Source organism: Symphodus melops (genome assembly GCF_947650265.1).
Source record: "Symphodus melops genome assembly, chromosome: 9".
Taxonomy (NCBI): Eukaryota; Metazoa; Chordata; class Actinopteri; order Labriformes; family Labridae; genus Symphodus; species Symphodus melops.
The window spans coordinates 104,739-124,153 of record NC_136699.1 but is presented as its reverse complement, the minus strand read 5'-3'; the positions used below and the strand labels follow the sequence as shown (position 1 = coordinate 124,153).

Below are 19,415 nucleotides of genomic sequence, written 5' to 3'. Positions count from 1 at the left end.
ATGACTCTGTTTCTCCTGAGAGCGTTCCTTAAATGTTCTGTGGAGATGCTGCTGGCGTTCCTCATTATGTGCAGGCGTTCCTGTCTGTTCTCACAGCAGCCTTTTTACTTCACCTTTCAGGACATTTCATTTTCTGTAATTATAGATAACACAGGGCTGGGGGATATGGCCTCACCATACAGGCTCTGTCTTTTTCACACCAAACCTGACTGATGATTTTCATCTTTTTAATTTTAGTAAAAAACTGTAAATGACAAAAAACAAGTTTAGCTTTTATTCTGATCAATAAAATGGATCCAGACTATTCCCTGCTGTGTTAACAAGCTGCTGACACAAGGAGGACATGCAGCTCTCCTGGGACCTGGACCAGTTCTGGATCTGAGTGTGAAAGGTCCTGAATGTGTCTCTCCTTTAGCTTTAACAATCAAAGGAAGCTAACACGGAGAGATGTGTCTCCTTCCTGTCTCGCCCCTCACGCTGCGTGCTAAATACTGAACGCTCTGCTGCTTTCATCATCCTATAAAACATCTCTCTCGTCCCTCCTCCTCCTTGAAGTCCCACCTGATCTCTTCCTGGAAGCAAACAGCATTTATAACTACAGTCCGAATGGTTGGAAAATAAGACAGATGTGCAGCAGCTCCTTCATCTTTACGAGTCTTTGTCAATAAATGAGTCAAAGCTGATCAGCTTATTATGCATCAGTTCATCTTCACTGGAGAGAACAGATATTTTAACTAAGCTAACACATCACACTCATCAACCCAACAGACTTTAAGCTCAAAGCCAACAAATTAAAGTCCCAGCTCCAACGTGTCTGACAGCTGGTGTTCCTGAGCGTGCCAGCTGCCACCGAGTGACGCCAAGTCAAAGATCCGAGTCTCCAGCAGAGAACCAGATTCAATTAAAGCTTCACATCAGGCCGCACAGGAACTCTGTGCAGGTGTACACGGCAGGTGAGCGCTTCAGCTAGTTAATGTCAAAAATCACACACCAAGTGTTTTCCTGAGTCACCACATTTAAAGTCCTGAATTTCAAAAGAAAGGTCATTAGGGAGGAGCCTGCTGAAGTTAAAGTCTCCTGCAGACATGTTCACACCTGTCAGGTAAACTCCACACGTAGACAGAGTTCAACAGAAGAGAAATGTGATGGATCCTCACTGAGAGGTGAACGGACACTCTGATCATAAATCTGAGACTGTAAATATGAGTGTGCCTCTAGTGGACACTCTGGGAACTGTAGTCTGCTGGGGTTTAACACTCGAGTGTTTTAAACTATGAACCAGCAACATGTGAATGAAGCCGCACTACAACATGACACCTCATTCCTGAGCTTCTCCCGGAGCAATTACTGTTGCTAGGATACCAAAGCTGTCTTATGGCACTTCCGCCTCCCTCGGTAATGACTGACAGGCTCCATATGTTTGCTTTCATAGAAAACATGAAAACAATGTGAAGGTGTGGCGTCCGTTCAGCGTCAGTCTGTGATGATCACACACAGCTCTCACCTGCTCGTCATCTCCAGTCAAACCAGTATATATATGCAGCTTCACTTCAGGTTGTCTTAGTTCCCATGCCCGACTCTACAGAACTTATTCCCCGGTTGCTTATCTGGTATCGACCCGACCTCGTCTCTGCTGTTTCCTGTTCCTCGTCTGCCTGTGGTTGGCTGTTCCTGCTCCAGCTGATCATCTCCTGGTCTGTTGTTTACCTCCGTTAACCTGCTAAATAAAGACTGTTTGTGCTGCAGGTTCACTCCGTACCCGTTACAGTGATGGTTCTGCTGCACGGAGCCGTGAAGGTGCGCTCAGTGAGGTCGTCTCTATCTATACATATATAAAAGTATAATTATGCCCAGGTATCGTCATGTTTGGGACACACTGCTGTTTTTAAACTGAGAGCGCTCTGAGCTCAGCCAATCAGCTGCAAGTGTTGTCAGTCTGTTATTAGAACAATATTTATCTCCAGTGATGAAGACAATAAGAAGCTCTCACACGTCATCATGGCTTTGTTCCTACACACACCTGTTACACCTGTGACCACACCTCTGTGCGTTACACGCTGCAGATGAGGTGGTGGCCATGGTCACATGTGAGACACAGACGTGGAATAAAGAAACATCCGGAGAGAAGCACATGTGAGCACTGCCTTCATTATGTCTGTTTTCACCTCACAAAGACGAAGGACACAAACACTGCGATGAACTTTGAGTTGGTGGCGTCTCATTGGTCCCTCCTCAGAGGAGCTAATGATGCGTATCATCAGTGACTGAGCTGATGTTGCACGCCTCCTGCATCACTGCAGCCACGCTGACCCCCATGACAAATAACAAGGTGAAGAGGGAGGAAAGCGCTCACACAGACTCATGACCTCCCTCGCCATTTTCCTCACAAATTACCCGTATTAGCTTTTAATGCTAACGGAGCCACGTGACCATCACGCTGTGTTTCTGGACTCATATTGTTTTCAAACGTTGGCGCCCTTGTATGGCGACGGCATGAAGCTCTTTCTGACTTCCCCTGTGTGAAATTGTTGTCAGCCGAGCGTGCAGTCAGGAGAAAACGAGTTTTTCAAGGACTGCCTTTAAAGCCTTGCTCATGGGATCAACAATCACGTTACTCGCTGTTGTAGGTGTTTGAAGTCCAGAAGAGAAAATGAATTGAAGATCATGAATTTCCTGTTTGAGGAAGCAGCATGGTGATCACTTCCTGTCTGCCCGTGGACACTGAGGCCTGCAGCATGTGTGTCAACACGCTTCAGAAACGTCTTTTCCAAAAGCTCCTTTCATCCCCTCCGACTGGACTCCCACAATGCACCTGAGCTGAAGCCTCACAGGAAAGATCAAGCCAGGGCTAATTCTGCCTCTGTATTGGACAACTCCATTAAGCATAATCCCTTTTGGTGCCGCTGGAGGAGAATCCACCGCTCGGCTGCTATCGAGGAGGAATTAAGCTTCAGGCTGAAGGTTTGCAGGCTGATGCCACGGGGTTAACTTTGTTTTTTTAAAGAGAGGTGTAGTGCAAGCTGGATATTAAAGAGTTTCAAACATTATGCATGAAATCATAATGTCAGATTAATAATCCAAAAAGTACTTCAGAACAGACATGAACATTTTACATTGAGATCTCAGAGATCCCTCCCTCTGAATGAGATCATCCTCCCTTCATGAAATCTGTAATTAGGCCAAATATGTGTTTCTGTGGAAGCGTCGATCAATCATCCGTCACTGGTGTCTAAGTGGGACTCTTATTTACACATCTGTTTATTTCAGCACGTGTTGCAGCAGACTGTTGAGCGTCTGTTCCTCCGTCTCTCTGAGCCCATCGACACGCTTCATCTGATTCATCATTTGGTCTCCATAACAACAGTAGTGTTTCTGTAGTCTGCCAGGCCTTCATCATGCCGGAGTATATAAACATACTTTCATCTCCAGATGAGTTCTGACTCTGAATCCATCACGAGGACGTGACTGAAGCTGAATTCACTGTTTCCTGTAAAGCTGAGTGACAGATACAGTCGATGCTTCAGTCGCAGGAAGTTCATCTTTGAATAATCTCTAATATTCTGAAATCACCAGAAAAACAGCAGCAGAATAAACTCTTTAGAGAAACCAAAGTTTGTCAACCAATGAGCGAGCAGATTTTCAACTCTGGCAGAAAGCTCAACAGATCCAGAGTCATGGCGAACGGCGGCCTGCTGAGGCCGAAGGCGGCGAGACGTTTCGACTCGTTACTGAAGCACAGGTGCTGCTGTCGCCATGGTGACAGAACTGTGTTAGTTTGAGTGTCATTTTGAAGCCTGGAGTTCAACTGTCGTCATTTTGGGTTTTAACCTGCAGTCAGCGTCTTCAGATGAGCGGGCAGAACTTAGAGGATCAGCTGACAGCAAGCAGAACTCACCTGTCACTCAAAGCAGCCTCAATAATGCACAACATGATCCTGTACAGCAGGAGACCTCAGGAGACCGGGCTGAGACGGACCTCAGGAGACCGGGCTGATACGGACCTCAGGAGACCGGGCTGATACGGACCTCAGGAGACCGGGCTGAAACGGACCTGAGGAGACCGGGCTGAAACGGACCTGAGGAGACCGGGCTGAAACGGACCTCAGGAGACCGGGCTGATACGGACCTGAGGAGACCGGGCTGAAACGGACCTGAGGAGACCGGGCTGATACGGACCTGAGGAGACCGGGCTGATACGGACCTCAGGAGACCGGGCTGATACGGACCTCAGGAGACCGGGCTGATACAGACCTGAGGAGACCGGGCTGATACGGACCTGAGGAGACCGGGCTGATACGGACCTCAGGAGACCGGGCTGATACGGACCTGAGGAGACCGGGCTGATACGGACCTCAGGAGACCGGGCTGAGACGGACCTCAGGAGACCGGGCTGATACGGACCTCAGGAGACCGGGCTGATACGGACCTCAGGAGACCGGGCTAAAACGGACCTCAGGAGACCGGGCTAAAACGGACCTCAGGAGACCGGGCTGATACGGACCTCAGGAGACCGGGCTAAAACGGACCTCAGGAGACCGGGCTAAAACGGACCTCAGGAGACCGGGCTAAAACGGACCTCAGGAGACCAGAATGATATTACATTATATTATGAACAGTGATTATGATGTTCTCATGTGTAGAACATTAATAACAGTGATGTTCTCATGTGTAGAACATTAATAACAGTGATGTTCTCATGTGTAGAACATTAATAACAGTGATGTTCTCATGTGTAGAACATTAATAACAGTGATGTTCTCATGTGTAGAACATTAATAACAGTGATGTTCTCATGTATAGAACATTAATAACAGTGATGTTCTCATGTATAGAACATTAATAACAGTGATGTTCTCATGTGTAGAACATTAATAACAGTGATGTTCTCATGTGTAGAACATTAATAACAGTGATGTTCTCATGTGTAGAACATTAATAACAGTGATGTTCTCATGTATAGAACATTAATAACAGTGATGTTCTCATGTGTAGAACATTAATAACAGTAATGTTCTCATGTGTAGAACATTAATAACAGTGATGTTCTCATGTGTAGAACATTAATAACAGTGATGTTCTCATGTATAGAACATTAATAACAGTGATGTTCTCATGTATAGAACATTAATAACAGTGATGTTCTCATGTATAGAACATTAATAACAGTGATGTTCTCATGTGTAGAACATTAATAACAGTGATGTTCTCATGTGTAGAACATTAATAACAGTGATGTTCTCATGTATAGAACATTAATAACAGTGATGTTCTCATGTGTAGAACATTAATAACAGTGATGTTCTCATGTATAGAACATTAATAACAGTGATGTTCTCATGTATAGAACATTAATAACAGTGATGTTCTCATGTGTAGAACATTAATAACAGTGATGTTCTCATGTGTAGAACATTAATAACAGTGATGTTCTCATGTGTAGAACATTAATAACAGTGATGTTCTCATGTGTAGAACATTAATAACAGTGATGTTCTCATGTGTAGAACATTAATAACAGTGATGTTCTCATGTATAGAACATTAATAACAGTGATGTTCTCATGTGTAGAACATTAATAACAGTGATGTTCTCATGTGTAGAACATTAATAACAGTGATGTTCTCATGTGTAGAACATTAATAACAGTGATGTTCTCATGTGTAGAACATTAATAACAGTGATGTTCTCATGTGTAGAACATTAATAACAGTGATGTTCTCATGTATAGAACATTAATAACAGTGATGTTCTCATGTATAGAACATTAATAACAATGATGTTCTCATGTATAGAACATTAATAACAGTGATGTTCTCATGTGTAGAACATTAATAACAGTGATGTTCTCATGTATAGAACATTAATAACAGTGATGTTCTCATGTGTAGAACATTAATAACAGTGATGTTCTCATGTATAGAACATTAATAACAGTGATGTTCTCATGTATAGAACATTAATAACAGTGATGTTCTCATGTGTAGAACATTTAATTCTTAAGATGTTGGACTGTTCCTTTAAATTGAAAACCCTCTTATTCATTAAAAAGCTGTTTCTGTCCAGCAGTGCTGTCAGTGAGTCTCAAGACGAACACATTTGATATATCGCACACAGTAAGTCCAGTAAATCGATCAGCCTGTCTCGTCTCCCACAATGTTCTTCACCCGCCCCCAGAGAACCGGCTCGCCCGCTCCTGTAGAGTTCCTGAGCAGGCGGAGAGGTCTCTGATGGTGGAGTAATAATACTTCCTCTGAAGAGAAGCTTCTGTTTAAATGTTATCTGGAGATGTTCTTTTTACTGCCACATATTTTAAAACTACACATCTCTGCAGATACTGGCGTTACTCACGTTCTTCAGGCGTCTCAGAAAAACCCATCAGTGATGTTTACGTTGCTTAACAACAGATGGAGAGGACGCTGCAGCGCCTCAACATAAATACATCAGCCATGTTTAAGGACTGAAATGTAGCAGATGCTGTCAGACACGCTCACTGTGCCTGGCTCTACTGCCCCGATGTAAACATGCACAGTGAGAGGATCTTAATGCTCATAGGCCGTGTCAGGCTAAACTGGTTTGTTGACTGGAATAATACATAACCACTTTTAGCACAGGACGTGCCAGGACAGAGGACTTGTGGTACTAGCTCTGCTAACATTAGCCGCAGAGTAATTGTATTCAAAAGGCCTTTGCACCCCTCTTCAGGCTTCACTCTCGCACTTTACAAAGTAAATGACGTCGTCTACACGCTAACATTTGACTGTTTTCTGAGAGTTGATGGTTTTTTACTTTTGTCGACTTGGCACGTCGCAAACAAAACAAAATGCATCCATGGTTACTCTGCGGTCTCATATTGTTTGATTCACGGTGACTCTGCTTCACATTCTTACCCTGAAACAAGATCATTACATGTTGAATGTGTTTGTGTTCTTTCATTCAATCACTGCATGCTAACAGATGTCTGTTCAATCATCTCAAGCTGTAGATAAAATCTCCTTTAAAAGTCATCTCTGGTATAAATACACTGTCAGACTCTCAGTAACGGGGCTGCTGTCATCCAGCAGAGCTCGTGTTGAGGGAGTGGCGGCTGGTTGTTGTGTTGGACAGACACACTGGGAGTACTGGTTTTAAAGGGCTCAGCTCCTGCTGGGACCTGTTGATTCTGTCTTCTGTGTTCTTCTTACATGGATTGTGTTTTGGTCACTGCATGTGTACGTCTCTTAGAGACAGCTGGGTGAATTCAGATCTCTCATGAGGTCAGGACTGAGTCCTGGGATGAAAGAGCAACAGCGCCCCCTGCTGGACTACATCTCATCAGTGAGAGCAGCAGGAGAATCCTCTTTCTATTTGTCACTGTATTTTCATTTCTAAATGTACTGAGTGTTTATGCTCTACCTGTCCACCCTCCTTCACACCTTTCCTCGCTCTGTGAGTGGGCGGGACTGAAGCTGGTGGTTGACAGCGTGCGCTTCAAGCAGCACAGACTGTTCTCAGCGGATGACTCATTATATCCTTTATTTGTTCTCCACTGATGCATCATTACAAACTGCAGCTGGAGGAACAATAAAGTTTACCTGCTGTCTAAATAAAGTAAGTATTGTAATGATACCGCCGTCTCAGGCGCCGGCGTGCAATCATATTCTTTATTAGATGAATCCTTCTGAAGTCGTACGTTACACTGACAGATCAGTGTGTAAAAAACACCTCACGTTATCACAACTAAAGGAAGAGGCCGTACTGACAGAAGGTGGAAATGAAGCAGTCGGAGAGATGGACACATGACTGTCTTCAGGAGGAGCCTGATCCAGGCTGTCATAGTGACCAGGGAAGTCTTCGTTGTTTGTGTTCCTTTGTCTTCATCAGGATAATAAAGTCAAACAGGCCTCATCTTCTCACCGCTGCTGCCACTAGAGATCTTTCTGTTCATTCTACAGACAAACAGTGACCTCTAGTGGCTGACTCAAACATAAGCAGCTGTTAACAAGTGAGACAGAAGCACAAAGAGTCCAAAACAGTCAAGATGTTTCCCTGAACAGAACCAGCTGTGGGAAAAGGATTCAATCAGCTTCCCCTGAAAATGTGATTTAATTCAAGAAACTTTATTTGTCCTCTGGGAGTAATTCAGCTCGAGGAGTCTGCACAGCACGGAGCTGACGTGGATTCCAGTCTCATTTATTCTGCAGATACTAAAGTACTGGATAACTGATGAAGTATGGACCTATAAAGTTTAAGGAGCAGTCTGTAACTCTGCCCCCTAGTGTTTAAAATGAGTACTGCAGTCTAAACTCTAATCATCACAGAGAGCTGTCTCCGCCCCCTCCTCTCACACAGGTCAGCATGTGGTGGACACTGTAGCTTCAGTGTTTAGCCAGCTCTGCATGTAGAGACACTGTAGCTTCAGTGTTTAGCCAGCTCTGCATGTGGTGGACACTGTAGCTTCAGTGTTTAGCCAGCTCTGCATGTAGAGACACTGTAGCTTCAGTGTTTAGCCAGCTCTGCATGTAGAGACACTGTAGCTTCAGTGTTTAGCCAGCTCTGCATGTGGTGGACACTGTAGCTTCAGTGTTTAGCCAGCTCTGCATGTGGTGGACACTGTAGCTTCAGTGTTTAGCCAGCTCTGCATGTGGAGGACACTGTAGCTTCAGTGTTTAGCCAGCTCTGCATGTGGTGGACACTGTAGCTTCAGTGTTTAGCCAGCTCTGCATGTGGTGGACACTGTAGCTTCAGTGTTTAGCCAGCTCTGCATGTGGTGGACACTGTAGCTTCAGTGTTTAGCCAGCTCTGCACGTGGTGGACACTGTAGCTTCAGTGTTTAGCCAGCTCTGCATGTAGAGACACTGTAGCTTCAGTGTTTAGCCAGCTCTGCATGTGGTGGACACTGTAGCTTCAGTGTTTAGCCAGCTCTGCATGGCTCTGTAAAGCTTTCTGCATTCTAACCTCTCTCCATGTTTCATCTCCAACATTGATCCTAGTTTGAGCAGCTTTCTGCTGCTGGAGCTTATTAGAAACATGCAGAGGCTTTTTAGCTCGGGTACAATCACTTCTATCTGAAGCAGTTCCACTGCCCGCTTCCATCGCTTGGTTTGATAACAGTCAGAAAACGTCTTCTGTTTCCATGTTGTTTCATATCTAGTGTTTCAGACTGGGAGTCTGGTGGGCCCTGAATGTTCCAGGACTCAAACGGTGTCATTGACCAACATGCTGTAAACCCACAGTGAAGTGTCTCTTGTATAGAAAGTCCTGGAAGGACGCAGCAGAGAACAGTTGTATTTTCATAAAAAGGTTTGAGATGTGAAGTGGAGCATTCAGCCATTGTCAGTTTGTCAGTGTCAGCGGGCCACCAGGGACGAACCCCCCCCCCCTGTGCGGCGGGAGGGCTTGACACAAGGAGGTCGAGGTATTTCTAGTTTGTCAGCTCTGGCAGGACGAGGCAGTGAACAGAGAGAGGACAGTGTGGATGGTTCTCTGTCAGCCCGAGAACAGAAACTGTCTGAGGTTTGAATACAGTCAAGCTTTGTCTGCACTCTTTTATTTGCCCCCTCCCCATGTTAACTTCTGCAGAGATGTGTTAAACAGAGTGAAGGCTGACTGAGAGAGGGTCCAGATCACAATGTGAACAGTAAATCATGAGGGAGGCTTCCAGCTGTCCAGCTTCTTATTTCCATTGGACCCTCTTTAAAAAAAAACAAAAAAAAACAGTGGAATCAGTCAAAGCAAAACCATCATGTCTGCTGCTCTGACAGCTCACAGCCAGCAGGGGGCAGTCTTCATCTTCCTGACTGTATGAAGATGGTAGAGGTTGAAAACAGGCTGATGTGCCTCCTCAGTAACGATCTTCAGGACCTCGTGTACTGCTCGGACTGTCCGTGCGGTCACGTGACTTCAGTTCGTAAAGTCTGAATGTTGCAACAGAAACAGACAAAAAAAAAGATCAGTAAGATGTTTCTGTTAAAGGTTATGTTCTAGCAGAAAGTTTCATAAATAAAATTAAAAACAACATATATTCTCCGCGTGATGAAGACTCTGACGTCATGCCGGGCACTTCTTTCCCGAGTTGTTCCGAGTTAAGCAGGTTTGACAACTCGAAAAGTCGTTTTTCCGAAGTTTCCGACGGTCCATGAACGCAGCATTAAACACCTAACGAAGTATCACGAGAAGACCGTGACGTCACTTGCGTGTCATAGGTCACGTGTGTGTGTGTTTGTATCGGTGGTCAGAGGTTGTCGACATGGATTCACAGGAACAGAAGTCTCCATAGAAAGGTACGCGCTGCTCACCTGCCGCTCGCGCTGACCTCACCTGCCGCTCGCGCTGACCTCACCTGCCGCTCGCGCTGATCTTACCTGCCGCTCGCGCTGCTAGCGTATGATGCCAGAAAGTTAGCTCGTTTGATGTAGCGGTGTTATGCTGCCTTCATGTGCTCACCGGAAACACCGGACTCACTAGATTTTAATTCTTAACGACGACACGCGCTTGCATGTTGTGTGAGTTAAAGACAGGTGAGCTCCAGGTGAGCTCCAGGTGAGCGTTGTTACTAATGTAGACACCTGTAAACACCCAGTTTGATTCAGAGTTAAGGTGTGTGTGCTAACTGTGGCTAATAAACCTTATATGAAGGCATCAGTGCTGTTATTGTTATTAATGACTTTATGTTTATTAGTTTGTTTATTAGTTTGTTGACACTCTTTGTAGTCGTTGATTTAAATGACGTCATCTTTAATTACGACCTTTAGAGCCCGTTCATTGGCTCAGAAATCGTTAATCCGCTAAATCCGACATTTCCAGAATCCCTGAACGCAGCATTAGCCGTGTTAGCATTGTTAGCTTTGTGGATCATCAGTCTGCAGCCATGCTAACGAGTCCTGGTGACCCGGTCAGATCTGGTCCCTGTATCGGTCTGGTGACTTTGACAGCGACCCCCCAGCAGTGACCGAACTGTCTCTGAACCCCTCACAGATCCTTCACTTCCTAACCGAGCCGGGCCGAGATACATCCAGGATGTTCCCCAGCCTGGCCCACAGACCGTGGCACGTCTTCTGCAGGGTCCCCCTGTCCCACCGGACCCCCCTGTCCCACCGGACCCCGAGGTTCCCCCAGCAGAGCTACGGTGAGGAGTCCAACCCGGGACAACCCTGTTTATTATATGAACACCACAAAGGGTTAACTCTTTACCCTGTTTATTATATGAACACCACAAAGGGTTAACTCTGTTTAATATATGAACACCACAAAGGGTTAACTCTGTTTAATATATGAACACCACAAAGGGTTAACTCTGTTTAATATATGAACACCACAAAGGGTTAACTCTGTTTATTATATGAACACCACAAAGGGTTAACTCTGTTTATTATATGAACACCACAAAGGGTTAAACTGTCACATATAAGCAGAGGTGATTATATTCTGCTCTCTGATTGGCCGGCTGCTGTGTCATGTGGTTGTATTGAGTCTACACATATACAGGTGTGTTCATGTCTGACAAGCTTTCTTCTGATTGGTTGAAAGTGAGTTGTACGTTGTCTCCATGGAGATGAAAGGGTTAATGCATGGTTTTTATACGTGTGAATGTTTGCGTGAATAAATGCCTCCGGTCACGCCTGCAGAAATTCGCAGCCCGGTTTAGCCGCCACTGTCACAAAGTCTGGCTCCGCCCCCTGTGCGACAGCGGCCTTAAGTCGCCTCAGACATGAAGATAAATACACGAGTCCAGCGTCCACGCAGCCGCCGACCACGACAACGTTTCACCTTTTAAATTACAGTATAGGAGAAACAACGGTTTGTGATTGGTTGAGCTGCTCCTGTGCTCCTCTGTGATTGGTTGAGCTGCTCCTGTGCTTCACTGTGATTGGTTGTGTTGAACAGGTTGGCAGAGTGGAGGGATACACAGCCTGTGGTTCAGCTCCCCAGACCGCCACGTCACCTCTCCCGGGCTCGCCAAGGTGCACTACTACTGTACGTCGGGTAAAGATGGTCGACCTCCACCTGAAGTTCCGTCAGCGGAGAAGGTGTTGTCTGCTGCTCCAGGTGAGGAACACGCTTGCTGTTTGTTCCAACACGTCACTTCCTGTCTAAACTCTGGTCTCTGATAGGTTCGTCTCCGAAGGGGCTGACGAAAGCCGAGACCATCCAGGTGAAAGGTAAACGTCTCCTTACCGTTGATGACACGCTGCCTGATGGCGTGTGTGTGGCGTGCACGGTGTGTCATGGTGTGTTTGTGTTGCAGTTCGTGCGGTCCTCAAGAAACGAGAATATGGCGCCAAATACACTCAGAACAACTTCATCACCGCCGTCAGAGCCATGAACGAGTTCTGCCTCAAACCCAGGTCAGTCAGCACGCCGCGTGTACGCCCCCGTTTAACCTTTGGTCTGTGCGCTCGTCTGCGGCGTGCAGACTCCTTTGAGTTGATGAGATGGCGTGCGGTTTTGATTAAGTGATTTTCTGCCTAACGTCGTTCATCACATGACCCCCCCCCCATCACATGACCCCCCCCCCCCCCCCCCCCCCCCCCCCCCCTCTGTTCACAGTGATCTGGAGCAGCTTCGAAAGATCCGAAGGCGAAGTCCCCATGACGACACCGAGGCTTTCACCGTGTTTCTGCGCTCCGACGTCGAGGCCAAGTTAGTCCAACGCATCGCCACCACACACACTTCCTGTTGCTTAATGAAACACTTCCTGTTATGAAGGTCACTGACATGGTTGTTTCTCTGTGACATCATCAGAGCCATCGACGTCTGGGGGAGCCACGAAGCTCTGGCCCGGGAGAGGAACGTCCGGAAGGAGGTCGAGAAAGAATACCAAGAGAGTACGTTTGATATTAGAGGGGCGTGGCCTCTCTGAGACCGTTAGAGGGGCGTGGCCTCTCTGAGACCGTTAGATATTACAGTGGCGTGCGGTATGAATGATCTGACGCCCCTTTGAGTCTTCGTGGTCGTTCTGTAGCTGCAGCAGGTTTACAAACGTTTTGAATGTTCCTTCCTGTCACTAATGATCCACTTCCTGTTTGTAGATATTTTCCGGAATCAGCAGCTGTTGAAGGAATACAAAGACTTCTGGGGAAACACGAAGGTGAGCCTTTCTTATGACCGTTCTTTAAATCACGAGTCGCGCTACACGCCGTGCTGCACGCCGTGCTGCACGCCGTGCTGCACGCAGGACGCCTCATCGCGCTGCACGCCGTGCTGCACGCAGGACGCCTCACCGTGCTGCACGCCGTGCTGCACGCAGGACGCCTCACCGTGCTGCACGCCGTGCTGCACGCAGGACGCCTCACCGTGCTGCACGCCGTGCTGCACGCAGGACGCCTCACTGTGCTGCAGTTTGTAAACAAAGTGACATTTTTAAATTCTTTGCTGATAAAAACGTTTGTTGTTTCTCCTGAAGCCTCGATCAGGGCAGAGGGCGACTTTTCTCCAAGGCCCGGGGAAGGTGGTCATGGTGGCGATTTGCATGTAAGTCCTCCTCCTCCTCCTCCTCTTCCTCTTCCTCTTCCTCTTCCTCCTCCTCCTCCTCCTCCTCCTCTTCCTCCTCCTCCTCCTCTTCCTCTTCCTCCTCCTCTTCCTCTTCCTCCTCCTCTTCCTCTTCCCCCTCGTCTTCCTCCTCCTCCTCTTCCCCCTCCTCCTCCTCCTCCTCTTCCTCCTCCTCCTCCTTCTCTTCCTCCTCCTCCTCCTCCTCCTCCTCCTCTTCCTCCTCCTCCTCTTCCTCCTCCTCTTCCTCCTCCTCCTCTTCCTCCTCCTCCTCCTCCTCCTCCTCCTCCTCCTCCTCTTCTTCCCCCTCCTCGTCCTCCTCCTCTTCCTCTTCCTCTTCCTCCTCTTCTTCCCCCTCCTCTTCCTCCTCCTCCTCCTCCTCTTCCTCTTCCTCCTCCTCCTCCTCTTCCTGCAGCACACACACTGAGATCCACAGTGCTGGTCTCACATGAGGCCGCTCTATTGGATTAGGATGATTGTGTTAGAGGACGTGTGGTCACATGAGCAGCAGGAGCCTCTGAACTGAGAGTCTCCTTCAGTCCACAGTGACCTTTGACCTTTGACCTGTGAACTTCCTTCATCATGTTTCTTTGTCTTCAGCAACGGGCTGAACTTCTTCTTCAAGCTCCTGGCGTGGGTCTACACCGGATCAGCCAGCATGTTCTCCGAGGCCATCCACTCTCTGGCCGACACCTGCAACCAGGCTCTGCTCGCACTCGGGATCAGCCAGTCTGTCCGCAACCCCGACGCCGTGCACCCGTAAGAACCGCCCCCCCTGTTCTGTTGATGACATCTGAGCTCTGGACGTTATAACTCCACACATCAGTTTATATTTCAGCAAACCATGGAGGCTATAAAGAAATCCTCCTGACCACACACACACACACACACACACACACACACACACCTACCTCACAGCAGGAGACACACACACACACACACACCTACCTCACAGCAGGAGACACACACACACACACACACACACCTACCTCACAGCAGGAGACACACACACACACCTACCTCACAGCAGGAGACACACACACACACACACACCTACCTCACAGCAGGAGACACACACACACACACACACACACCTACCTCACAGCAGGAGACACACACACACACCTACCTCACAGCAGGAGACACACACACACACACACACACACACCTACCTCACAGCAGGAGACACACACACACACACACACCTACCTCACAGCAGGAGACACACACATGACGCTCAGACTGAAACACGTTAAACACGTTAAAGAGTGAAAGTTGTCTTTTTGCAGGTATGGCTTCTCCAACATGCGCTACATCGCCTCCCTCATCAGCGGAGTGGGTATTTTCATGATGGGAGCCGGCCTCTCCTGGTACCATGGCATCATGGGACTGCTGCACCCTGAACCCATGGAGTCTCTGTTATGGGTGAGTGTGTGTGTGTGTGTGTGTGTGTGTGTGTGTGTGTGTGTGTGTGTGTGCGGTATGTAAAGGAAGCTGCTGATGGATCCTCTTCCTGTGTTACAGGCTTACTGTATCTTAGCGGGCTCTCTGGTGTCTGAAGGAGGTGAGTGACTGAAAGATTTCAAACTAACGTTGTGCGTTTTGTTCTGAATGATCTCCTTCTTCTCCCTCAGCCACGTTGCTCGTCGCCATCAACGAGATAAAGAAGAGCGCCCGGCAGCAGGACGTGTCTTTTTATGAATACGGTATGAGCGGCTGAAACAGGAGCAGAGATTGAGGACTTACACACACGTTAGATGAATCCTGACGGTGTCTCGTATTGTTGCGTGTTTGCAGTGATGCAGAGTCGAGACCCCAGCACCAATGTGGTTCTGCTGGAGGACGCTGCTGCTGTGTTAGGAGTCATCATGGCCGCCGGCTGCATGGGGCTCACCTCCCTCACAGGTAAACTGAAGCGCCATGTTTGTCCTCCGATCTGAATGAAGAAAAGTGTGTGACCTGCAACCTTCAGTCTGTTGTGCTGTCTTCAGTCCTGCAGGGAGAAGATCTCTGTGATCCTGTGGATTGATGGGTCTGTCTCTTTGTTGTTCCAGGTAACCCTCACTACGACAGTCTGGGCTCTCTGGGCGTCGGCACCTTGCTGGGCTGCGTCTCCGCCTTCCTCATCTACTCCAACACAGAGGCTCTTCTGGGACGCTCCATACAGGCTGAGCGCGTGCAGAAGCTTACCGAGTTCCTGGAGAACGACCCCGCCGTCAGGTCAGAGAGCGAGGGATTCACACACACGCAGTGGGGTCGATCTGGAATCATGCATGTGAACCCAAGTAATCCTGAATAACAGCGTTCGTGTACTGAGCGGACCTCCAAATAGAGCATGTGGTATTTGGTGGGTTCACACGCAGAGTGCTGACGATGGGTTGTTTCTAACACACAAAGATTTGATGGAGAAGAACTGGAAAACGTTCTGGGTCACGTTTAAACCACGGCGTTCTGCGAACTACAAATCATTTTTTAAGCTCCACTTTAAACAGTAAAAAACAGAGACTTCACGCACATGCTCAGTACGCTTCGAGTCATTAGTCATGAGCCAGAGTTGGACTACAACAACAATGGCGGAGTTCTCTCTTTGTAGTTTAGGGTCGCTCTGAGCAACAACCACACGTCATCATTTGTTCACTAACGTTCGCTTGATCTCGGCGCTCTGAAGTTAAAGTGTGTTTCATCAGTCACACTGCCACCTACTGGCCTGGCATGTATACTGCAACGATAAGATCTGTGTGTACTGACCCCTTCCTGTTGTGTTATTTGGAGCAGGGCCATCCATGACGTGAAGGCCACGGACATCGGGCTGAGTAAAGTGCGCTTCAAGGCCGAGGTCGACTTTGATGGTCGGGTGGTGACGAGGTCCTATCTGGAAAAACAAGACATCGACCAAATCCTCAATGTAAGTCCTTTCTCACTCATTCAGGTGCTAAGTTTTAATCTTAGTAATGAGATAAGACACGCCCACTCACTCCTTCACGCCACCACCATGCAACATACAGTCGCTGCATCACACACAGGAACCGTAAGCGTATTAGCCAGAGAAGCTCGGGCTTCTAGCGGCGACTCAAAAAGCAGCGATGACACTTAGAGACCGAAATGTGGTCGAGGACTTCTCCAGAGTCTCCTGTGGACCCCGACGTGGGTGACCCAGAGCCGGGTTAGTTTACCATTAGCAGAAAGAGCGAGTGTTGAGACAGACGATGGGGGGTGGGGGACTGTTTATAACCCCCATGTTGAAGGCTGAAGAAGCTTAGTTTAAGGTGTAGGGGAATAATGAAGGTACAGACTTGTTTAAATACGTGTGGCGTTCTACAGGGCTTAAGTTAACGTTTGTTTTCATGTGGTCTCACGGTGCACAGAGGTCCAAGGTCGTGTTTCCCCTCCTTCAGGGAGAGAGACACAAACATTGTGAATGTTTGCAGAAGGAATCTGAACAAACACTTTCTGGAGTCTGAGTTTGTTAAAGGACAAATCTCAGTTAGCAGCACATGAAGACCTTCAGCTGTGTGTGTGTGTTCTTCCTTACAGGACATCCAGCAGGTCAAGACCCCCGAGGAGCTGGAGAACTTCATGCTGAAACATGGGGAGAACATTATTGACACCCTCGGGGCCGAGGTGGACCGCCTGGAGAAAGAGCTCAAGGTACTGACGTTAGGTTATTGTTGTTACAGAGCACCTACTCCTGTCATCTTGTAGTTCTTCCTGTGATCTTGTAGTTCTTCCTGTGATCTTGTAGTTCTCCTGTGATCTTGTAGTTCTCTTGTGATCTTGTAGTTCTCTGTGATCTTGTAGTTCTTCCTGTGATCTTGTAGTTCTTCCTGTGATCTTGTAGTTCTCTGTGATCTTGTAGCTCTCTGTGATCTTGTAGTTCTTCCTGTGATCTTGTAGTTCTTCCTGTGATCTTGTAGCTCTCTGTGATCTTGTAGCTCTCTGTGATCTTGTAGTTCTCTGTGATCTTGTAGCTCTCTGTGATCTTGTAGTTCTCTGTGATCTTGTAGTTCTTCCTGTGATCTTGTAGTTCTCTGTGATCTTGTAGTTCTTCCTGTGATCGTGTAGTTCTCTGTGATCTTGTAGTTCTCTGTGATCTTGTAGTTCTTCCTGTGATCTTGTAGTTCTCTGTGATCTTGTAGTTCTCTGTGATCTTGTAGTTCTCTGTGATCTTGTAGCTCTCTGTGATCTTGTAGTTCTCCTGTGATCTTGTAGTTCTCTGTGATCTTGTAGTTCTCTGTGATCTTGTAGTTCTTCCTGTGATCTTGTAGTTCTCTGTGATCTTGTAGCTCTCTGTGATCTTGTAGCTCTCTGTGATCTTGTAGTTCTTCCTGTGATCTTGTAGTTCTTCCTGTGATCTTGTAGTTCTTCCTGTGATCTTGTAGTTCTTCCTGTGATCTTGTAGTTCTTCCTGTGATCTTGTAGTTCTTCCTGTGATCTTGTAGTTCTTCCTGTGATCTTGTAGTTCTTCCTGTGATCTTGTAGTTCTCTGTGATCTTGTAGTTCTTCCTGTGATCTTGTAGTTCTCCCGTTTCTTTTTTCTGAAGTCACTGTATGGATCCATCACTTCCTGCCTTCATCTCAATGTTAGAAGACAGGAAGTGAAGTCACTGCATACAAGCGATTTCTTTTACACACTTTCTGTTTATGAAAAGTCACACTTGTATGTCCCCCTGTTTATTTGTCCCCAGCAACGTAACCCGGAGGTTCGTCATGTAGACTTGGAGATTCTTTAGAAGCTTCCAGCTATCTGCTGAGAGGACGCCGTGCTGGAAGGAGGAAAAGGTGAAAGGAGGGCCCCACCTGCCTCCGTCTGCCCCCCACCCCAACCATCACAACATGCAACACAATCTGCACGAGGCGTCAGGCGTCAGATGTCTTCCCCCAAGACACAAGGAGGACATGAGGCTTGAGATTCAGTTCCCCAGAGACTTCAACCTGCAGGACACGGATTGACTTCCAACTGTGAGTCTCTGACTGCAGACCAGAGACTCACACACACACACACACACACACACACACACACACACACACACACACACACACTTATTTTCTTTAGTTTTAATGTAAACGATGCTGCTGCCTCTCCCGTCATTATGCCATACTTTTACAGAGTGGAAATTTGATACGATAGCACTTACAAAGCGACACACAGGAACCATGGACTGCTGTCATCAGGAGGGGGGTCAGGCCGAGACCTGCTAACCATCCTAGAGTCTGCATCAGGAGGGGGGTCAGGCCGAGACCTGCTAACCATCCTAGAGTTTGCATCAGGAGGGGGGTCAGGCCGAGACCTGCTAACCATCCTAGAGTCTGCATCAGGAGGGGGGTCAGGCCGAGACCTACTAACCATCCTAGAGTCTGCATTGGGGGGGGGGGGGGGTCAGGCTGAGACCTGTTAACCATCTTAGAGTCTGCATGGGGTGGGGGGCGTGTGGATATATATTTTTGAAGGTGTTCATAGTGTAATATTTCCATTTGGTTATAACGATGCTGTCGCAGTTCAAGCAGTTGGAATAAATTTAAAATAATTTATTAAATTATTTTGCTGTCCTTTTTTCTGCTTCGATGTTTTCATTGTTCCTCCCTGACAGGGGCGTGTCCAGAGGCCTTTCTATCTGATTGGCCACTCCAGAATCCAAAACACTTATTGGTGTTTGCGTCATGAGAGGCGGGACTTCCCCTGATCAAACTGACCATCTAAGCTCTAAACATTATTCAGAGCTGACACTGTAGCTTCAGTGTTTAGCCAGCTCTGCATGTGGTGGACACTGTAGCTTCAGTGTTTAGCCAGCTCTGCATGTAGAGACACTGTAGCTTCAGTGTTTAGCCAGCTCTGCATGTAGAGACACTGTAGCTTCAGTGTTTAGCCAGCTCTGCATGTGGTGGACACTGTAGCTTCAGTGTTTAGCCAGCTCTGCATGTGGTGGACACTGTAGCTTCAGTGTTTAGCCAGCT

The 19,415-nt window shown here is 47.4% G+C and overlaps 1 protein-coding gene across 2 annotated transcripts; it reads left to right on the top strand.

The window, feature by feature from the left end:
* Positions 1-10,156: 10,156 nt before the first annotated feature.
* slc30a9 (solute carrier family 30 member 9) lies at positions 10,157-19,014 on the top strand. Of its 2 annotated transcripts, none has more exons than XM_079352147.1 (18): positions 10,157-10,258; positions 10,953-11,103; positions 11,862-12,023; positions 12,089-12,136; positions 12,223-12,322; positions 12,525-12,617; positions 12,720-12,802; positions 13,007-13,065; positions 13,381-13,448; positions 14,064-14,222; positions 14,753-14,888; positions 14,988-15,027; positions 15,098-15,169; positions 15,261-15,368; positions 15,518-15,683; positions 16,239-16,368; positions 16,998-17,111; positions 18,149-19,014. In XM_079352147.1, the coding sequence occupies exons 2-18, from the start codon at positions 10,995-10,997 to the stop codon at positions 18,191-18,193; spliced, it is 1,692 nt and encodes a 563-aa protein (XP_079208273.1). In that variant the 5' UTR covers positions 10,157-10,258; positions 10,953-10,994; the 3' UTR covers positions 18,194-19,014. The 2 variants fall into 2 exon arrangements, with proteins under 2 accessions (XP_079208273.1, XP_079208272.1); XM_079352146.1 differs by lacking the exon at positions 10,157-10,258 and adding an exon at positions 10,371-10,523.
* The last annotated feature ends 401 nt before the right edge of the window (positions 19,015-19,415 follow it).